General features: G+C 47.7%; 1 protein-coding gene across 1 annotated transcript in view; it reads left to right on the forward strand.

The window, feature by feature from the left end:
* Positions 1–8,441, forward strand: part of LOC103265705 (myoferlin) — a 91,497-nt gene that overhangs the window by 23,823 nt on the left and 59,233 nt on the right. The window contains exons 8-12 of the mRNA XM_021715170.1: positions 453–561; positions 2,563–2,640; positions 7,318–7,499; positions 7,592–7,750; positions 7,871–7,969. Of these exons, the coding sequence (XP_021570845.1) occupies positions 453–561; positions 2,563–2,640; positions 7,318–7,499; positions 7,592–7,750; positions 7,871–7,969 (627 nt within the window). The remainder of the gene's footprint in view (positions 1–452; positions 562–2,562; positions 2,641–7,317; positions 7,500–7,591; positions 7,751–7,870; positions 7,970–8,441) is intronic.

The following is an 8,441-nucleotide window of genomic DNA, read 5'->3' on the forward strand; positions in this document are numbered from 1 at the left end:
CTCACCTCAGCCTCCCAAAGGCGTGGGATGACAGGCTGAGCCACCGAGCCCGGCTTACTCCGTGGTTCTTGTAACTCATCACAGAGAAGAATTTCAGAGTGAATCCAAGGATAGTTTAAGAAAGAATTTATTAGACAGAAAGAGGCATACCCCACGGGCATGGGCATCTTAAGAGAAAGGACACGCATTTGCCTTTGTCGGAGAAGCTTGATACACTTTTACAGTGATTATTATGCTAACCACGAACTCAGAGGATGGCTTCATTACCGTCTCCCCATCTTTGATAGACTCAGAGTGTGGGCTGCACCGGTAAATCCACATTTTAGCCCCTGGTTGGTCAGGTAAAGGTTTTGCAGGGATAAAAAAACTGTCTGAATGCTTACCCTATTTCAGTGCGAACTGTCACAAGAAACGCATCTGCCTGCACTGAGTAACCTGCCTCTTTATTTTAGGGGGCAGACACCACGGAGGACGGGGATGAGAAGAGCTTGGAGAAGCAGAAGCACAGTGCCACCACCGTGTTTGGAGCAAACACGCCCATTGTTTCTTGCAATTTTGACAGTGAGTGCTTTTTTGTTTATTTACCATGTTGTCCAGGCTGGTCTCGAACCCCTGGGCTCAAGAGATCCTCCCACCTTGGCCTCCCAAAGTGCTGGGATTGTAGGTGTGAGCCACCACACCTGGCCAACAGTGAGTTTTAAACATGATTATGTGAATTCTGTTTCTGTAACTTTTATTCTAAGAACACACTTCAAGTCACCAAATACGAGAAAAGAAAAAAAAAACCCTTCATGCAAACACAACTTGCACATTTATCACTTGATGAAGAAGAGTTTTAAAAATACAATTTAACAGCAGGTATTTAAAAAGCACAGCAATGTTTTTAAAGAAATTTTACTTAGAGTTGTTTTTGCTTTACATAGACATTGCAATGGAAATGCAGAGTTCCCATGTAGCTCCAATCTAGTTTCCTTTCTCATTAATAGATTCCTTCAGTATGTATCATATCTTATTAACATCTAACATTATCTGTCACAGTTAATAAGCAATATTAGGCTGAGGTGAGTGGATCGCCTGAGCCTGCGGGTTCGAGACCCGCCTGGGCAGCGAGACCTCATCTCTACCATAAGTCAAAAAATCAGCCGGGCGTGGTAGTCTCACCATCGTACTCACAGTTCTAAGTAGCCTTTAATTCCGGCTACTTAGAAGGCTGAGGCGGAAGGATCGCCAGAGCCCAGTGGGTCGAGGCTGCGGTGGCCGGGAACGGCCACTGCACTCCAGTCTGGGCGACAGAGTAAGACTCCAACTCAAAAAAAACCAAAAAAACAAACAAGCAATATTGAGACTGGGCACGGTGGCTCACACCTATAATCCCAGCACTTTGGGAGGCTTAGGTGAGGGGATTACCTGAGCTCACAGGTTCAAGACCATCCTGGGCAACTTGGTGAGCCCTCATCTTTATAATAAGTCAAAATAGTGGCGCGTGCCTGTGTTTCCAGCTACTTGGAAGGCTGAGGCGGAAGGATCGCCTGAGCCCAGCAGGTCGAGACAGAGGTGGCCGTGAGTGTGCCACTGCCCTCCAGCCTGGGTGATAGAGTGAGACTCCCACTCAAAAAATAAATAAATAAATAAACAAACAAAATTGATATTCTAAAAAAAAAATACAATTTAAAACTCAATCATATTTAAGCATGGTCAAATCACTGATTTTAACAGATTCTGTCTAACATGTCCTCATTCTGTCTAGTAAGCCCCCAAAATTGTTATTGGAATTAGGAAAAAGTCTCAACATTCAAATAACAGTGGACTTCAGTGATAACCTTCAGGGATTTTGGAATAAGGCAGACCTACTCTATAATAATAATAGCAAATATTTATATAGGTCTTAGCATGTGCCCAAAACTGTGCATATGGTAACTTGTTTAATCCTCATGGCAGCTCTGTAAAATAGGCCTTATAATCATCCCCATTTTCCAGATGAGGGAACCAAAGTACAGGAAGGTTAGGTAATTGACCCAAGGTAAGCACTGGAGACAAGATTTGAACTCGAGTCGTCGGGCTTCTGGAATCTGTATACTGAATCACAGTGCTCTGCTGTGTGTGTGTGAGTGTGTGTGTGTGTGTGTGTGTGTGTGTGTGTGTGTGTGTGTGTAATAATAAAGACAAGACGCATGAAGATTTTGAAATGTCAGACTTTTAGCAGATAACTGTCTCCCAGGTGTGATGCTGAATTATCTAGAAAGCCATCTTTCCATAACTGCTGGAGACCCAGGTCAAGGTCTGTGATGACAGCAGGACTCTAAATCTCCATCATTTGTAAGAGGGGTCATGCTTTCCTTATGGACACGCTTTCATTGAACTTGCCATAGTCTTTTTACAAAAATAGGTTTTATTTTATAGGAAACAGAACTACCTTTGCAGGACACATCACTGTCCTGTTTGCTCTTTACTGGATGGTAGATATTCGGGAACATTCTGGAACATGCGTTAGCTTCAAAGAGTCCATATATAACAGTGTGCAGACTTGTGCTTTTTGTAAATAACTTTCATCCTGTTTTTCAGGAGTGTACATGTACCACCTGCGCTGTTACATCTATCAAGCCAGAAACCTCATGGCTTTAGACAAGGACAGCTTTTCAGGTAAAGGAAAACATCGCTATGCCTGCATGTGATTATACTGTCTTAATTCTTCTTGCCAGGTGGATGTTTTTGTCACCTCTCACAAAAACCTTTGTCATGTTGAGATTATTCTGGTACACTTTGTCACGGGTAGTGACCAGACAGCCGGAGACTGGGATGGTGAAAGAATTTACCCAAATGAAAACAGGATTACTAAGTACACTTGCAAGGGAGACACCGGGCAGGACAGCAATAAGGAAGCTGTCTCCATGGAGTCCCTGGCTTGAGGTGTCTTCACAGAGGAGCTGACCTCCGTTTCTGTTAGGGTTAGGGTTAAGCTTCTCATCATGCATCAGGGTTCCTGACATGCAAATAAGGAACCCTGATGCATGCAGTCTGGGGTTAACTCAAAGATTAAAATGTAGAGTATGGCTTCCACATGCTTAAAGCAATCTGCGTCGTCATTAATAAACAATTACTAAGCCGGGCTTGGTGGCTCAGCCTGTAATCCTGCGCCTTGGGAGGCTGAGGTGAGTGGATTGTCTGAGCCTGCAGGTTCGAGACCCGCCTGGACAGCCTGGCGAGACCTCATCTCTACAATAAATCAAAAAATTAGCTGGGTGTGGTAGCGCGCGCCTGTAGTTCCAGCTACTTGGAAGGCTGAGGCAGAAGGATCGCCGGAGCCCAGCAGGTCGAGGCTGCGGTGGTCGGGAGCAGCCACTACACTCCAGTCTGGGTGACAGAGTGAGACTCCAACTCAAAAACACCTTAGACCTTCACTTACCAATCAATCCAAGGGCCCAGGGATTAAAAACAGGCTGGTGTTTAAATGGCAGTCAGAAACCTCTCTTCTCCATGCTTTATATAATTCAATTAATCAGTGCTTGTTAGTATCAAAAGATTATGCATCTTCTATATATTTCTATCACTCAGCAACAGTTCCCGCAGCACTCAGTAATTGTTTATTTTTTATCTATTTTTTTTTTCCCGAGTTTCCTTCCACCTCAGCCTTCCAAGTAACTGGAACTACAGGCGTGCACCACCATGCCTGACTAATTTTTTGAGTTATTGTAGAGATAGGATCTCGCCAAGTTGCCCAGGCTGGTCTCGAACCCGTGGACTCAGGCAATCCCCTCACCTCGGCCTCCCAAAGTGCTTGGACTACAGGCTTGAGTTCAACCCTAAGTTTTTTTTGTAGCTCTCTCAAGGTGACAGGAAGATGACAAGGCCACCCACTTACCTACAGCCCCAGACTTTGAGCAGTTTGGAGTCCATTTTAACCTCCTCCGTTTCCTGCACCCCAAAATCCCATGAGGCTTTTTGAGCTCTTTCACTGACACCCCTGCTGCTTTTGCTGCCTTTGAGCTGATTCTTAGAGGAAGAGGCAGGGGATGGGGGAACACGCCCACCTAGAGATTTGAGTCCTTGCTGTGAACACAGTTCATGGCCATCCTCGGCTACTTGGGGATCATCTCACTTCAGCACCTGAAGCTCAGCAGAACATCCCCCAGGCCTTCTATGGAAACAACTTTTTTTTTGAGTCGGAATCTCACTCCGTCACCCAGGCTGGAGTGCATGGGCACACTCACGGCCATCCCAACGTCGACCTGCTGGGCTCTGGCAATCCTTCCGCTTCAACCTTCCAAATAGCCAGAACCACAGGCGCAAGCTACCATGCCTGGCTAATTTTTATTATTTTTATTTTTATTTTTTTGATTTATTGTAGAGACGAGGTCTCGTCAAGTGTCCCGGGCTGGTCTCGAACCCGCGGGCTCAGACAATCCATTCGTCTCGGCCTCGCAACGTGCTGGGATGGCAGGTTGAACCACCGAGCCCGGCCAGAAACAACGCTTAAGGCATTGTTGAGGCCACGGCAGTCGCCTTCTAAGCGTTCACTGAAAAGTCACTGTCGTGAGGCAGATGGATTAATAGGAGAAAAGGCATATAAATTCATTTAATGTGGATGTGCGGGAGCTTTCAGAATGAAGACCCAACTTCTTCTCAAGGAATTGCAGAAATGTAATTACCATCTCTAGGTTACAGAAAGAACAGGCGCTTGGTTATAGGAGGCGGAAGGAGCCAGACAAGTGATTGACAGGGGAAAGTGAATGGATACTTGGGAGAATGAACAGATGGGGGAACAGAGACTGACTTGCAAATGGCTCTCTTTTGTAAAGTGGCTGGGCCACGTCTGGTGACATGCTCCCTCCCTCTCCTACAGTAGGTCATGAGATGACCGGGAGGGCAAACGACTGGAGAGAGACACTGGGGGAAGAGGTGGCCGAGATACCTTGAGTCCCTTTTTGGGGAGTATCGGTTTTTGCCCCCCAACAGCATTTTTCTGACGCTCCGTCGTGCTCAACATTTTGGAACATGTTCCAAGTACTAACCGACCTTTGTGAATGGTTTCCTTTCCTTACAAATTTAACCAGATTCAGGGTTATCCCTGATACACGTCTCCAAAATGTCTTTTTTAAAAGATATTTTCAAATACTATTCTCCACCAGGGGGCACTCCATCACTGAAAGACAAAGAGTCCTTTCTAAATTCTTGACTAAAGCTTCATAAAACTCTGAGCACATTCCTTGCAGTTTGGAGATATAAGAGAGAATTCCCTCCACATGACAGCTGCACTGCTAAAAGCCAAGCACCCTTTCGACTTAGGCGAGAGTTTCAGGCTAGACACTAGCTTATCGCCCAGACAGAATAGCCCCCAGGCAACTGCACGAAGGTTTGGTGGCATTTTTTAGCATGGATTAAGGTTTGGTGGCATTTTTTAGCATGGATTACTTCTTAGTACGTAAGATTGCTTTCGCTCCATTTCCAAGTGTAAAACAAAGTTTTCTACTATCACAGACTGTCCACACTCTGAGCGTCTAAGGCTTTCCTGTTACCGGGTACGGGGGGGGGCCAAAAAACCCTGGAATTTACTTATGAAAAATTGTGTAGCTGGGCTCGGTGGCTCAGCCTGTAATCTCAGCGCTTTGGGAGGCCGAGGTGAGTGGATTGCCGGCGCCCGCGGGTTCGAAACCCGCCCGGGCAACTTGGCGAGTCCTCATCTCTACAATAAATAAAAAAAAAAAAAAGAAAGAAAAGAAATTAGCCGGGTGTGGTAGTGCGCACCTATAGTTCCAGCTACTCGGAAGGCTGAGGCGGTAGGATTGCCGGAGCCCAGCAGATCGAGGCTGCGGTGGCCGGGAGCCGCCACTGCACCCCAGTCTGGGTGACAGAGTGAGACTCCAACTCAAAAAAAGAAAAATTGTGAATTTATTCTTACATGTTTAAACTTCGGTCACCTTCGAAGTACTCTTCGTTTGATGCAGTACACCTACAAGCTGCATTTTCTGCTGCTCAAATCCGTTTTTGAACTTGTCCATTTTGACACCTGTTCGTGCTTTACCGTTTCTTGTTTCACCTCTTTCACGTCGGCAAAACGTTTCCCTTGGAGGCTTTTTTCATCCAGCGGAACAAAAAAAAGGTTGCTGGGCCAGGCCTGGTGACATTCTTCCTCCCTCTCCTGCAGTAGATCATGAGATGACAGGGAGGGGAAGCAGCTGGAGAGAGATCTTGGGGGAAGGAGGTGGCAGAGAAGCCTTGAAGCTCCAATGAATAGAAAGAGTGGGGTGTAGGGGGGCAGTCATGCTGTTTTTTGGTCAAAAACTGCTCTTAGGGTCATGTGGGCAGGTACACTCATAAACCACCTATCATGAAATGGGAAATGCATTGATAGAATCTCCAAAAAAAATTCACAGACGACAAATGCACCCTCTCATAACAACGTTAGTTAATCCACAGATGCCGATGGATTCTTAGGACACTTGCCTAGCAAGGGAAGCCTTACTACAAGGGGCTCACCCCAAAAGATGATTCCAGGTTTTTGGGGGTGCCCCTCGGACTCTTTTTTTTTTAAGGCATGTATTTTTGAGACCTGGCTTAATGATTGGATTACCATCAACCTTGGAAACGATGATAATAACTAACATTTATCAAATACTGCCTATAAGACAGGCTCTGTTCTAAGTAGCTTGCATACCCTTTGTCATTTCATCCTCTCTACACTTACAAAGCTGAGATATTACTTTCTTTTTACCCAGACTGGAGTGCAATGGCCGCTCCCGGCCACTGCGGCCTCAACCCGCTGGGCTCCGGCGAGCCTTCCGCCTCAGCCTTCCGAGTAGCCGGAATTACAGGCATGCGCTGCCACACCCGGCTGATTTTTTGATTTATTGTAGAGATGAGGTCTCGTCAAGTTGCCCAGGCGGGTCTTGAACCCGCGGGCTCGGGCAATCCGCTCACCTCGGCCTCCCAACGTACTGAAATTACAGGCTGAGCCACTGAACCCGGCCGAGATATTACTTTCATTGCATGGGGGGGGGGACCCAACATTTGGGAAGATTAAGTCTTTTTCCCCAGAGTCACACAGCAGGAGTGAGGAGAGGGTAGAACCCAGGTGTGTCTGGCTGCAGAGGGCCGTGCCCTCACAAAGAAGGACCCGACTCACCTTGGGGGGGACATAACTCCAAAGAGAGCGTTCTTGGGACACATCAGGGCCCCCCTTCAGGAGCCCCAGCATGCTCTGCTCCCCAGAAACGCTATCTCCACGGGGAGCAAGAGGCACTGCACCCAGGTGGCAGCGGGTGGTCCTGGGGAGCTAGACCTCAGCCAGGGCCCCAGCCTCATTCCCTTTTCCTGTTCCAGACCCGTATGCACACGTCTCCTTCCTCCATCGAAGCAAGACCACCGAGATCATCCACTCGACCCTGAATCCCACGTGGGACCAAACGATTATATTTGATGAAATTGAAATCTACGGGGAACCCCAAGCGGTTCTGCAGAACCCACCCAGGGTGGTCATGGAGCTTTTCGACAATGACCAAGTGGTAGGTGACTTAGGACCCCCGAGGGGGCGTGGGGATGCCGGAGATTTAAAGGGGTGATGGTTGAGGAGTTTAACGACCGCTGGTTTCTCTAGGGCAGAGATGAGTTTTTAGGACGAAGCGTCTTCTCTCCTCTGGTGAAACTAACCTCAGAAATGGACGTCACGCCCAAACTTCTCTGGTACCCAGTAATGAATGGTGGCAAGGCCTGCGGAGATGTCCTTGTAACTGCAGAGCTGATTATGAGGGAAAAGGTACGTTGCCATGTCCTCACTCGAATGTTCTTCCAACTGCTGAAAATACTTGGGAAGAATTCTACACTCTGTTTGCTCAAACGCAAGGGCGGCACTGACGTTGCCGTGTTTGTTTCACAGGATGGCTCCAACCTTCCCATCCTTCCCTCCCAAAGGGCACCGAATCTGTACATGGTCCCCCAGGGGATCCGGCCTGTGGTCCAGCTCACGGCCATCGAGGTAAGCTGCGCTCTAGTTTTATTGATCAAATCAGGTCATCAAAGCGGGACTCTCTTTTGCTGTCTCCAACTTCCTTTAGACCTTGTTCAGAACCTTGAGGTACTCGTGGAAGGAAAAGGCTTGATGAGACCACAAGGAGAGGTCCATTTCCACACGCCCGAGGGAAGCTTAAGTCCTCATGAACTGGGAGCCTGCAGATTTCTGGGTTTTCCGGGTCGACGGGAGAACTGGGAGAGGGAGGAGAGACCAGAAGAGACCGGCTCTTGTGTGTCCTGAAAACCGGGACCTGGCAGGGAGGCCAAGGTGGAAGTGGGAAGGGAGGGACCCGCAGTGGTGACACGTCAGATGACAGATATAAGTGGGTGGTGCTAACCAGGTAGCTTGATGGGCAGGGTCTGGCTTGCTCTCAAGGCTTCCCCCACCCAGTCAAGGCATCTCTTATCCAGCTGTCTTGCTAAGAGTTCTCAAAGAC

The sequence above is a fragment of the Carlito syrichta genome, unplaced genomic scaffold (assembly GCF_000164805.1).
Source record: "Carlito syrichta isolate Samal-C Ts95f unplaced genomic scaffold, Tarsius_syrichta-2.0.1 Scaffold306772, whole genome shotgun sequence".
NCBI lineage: Eukaryota > Metazoa > Chordata > Mammalia > Primates > Tarsiidae > Carlito > Carlito syrichta.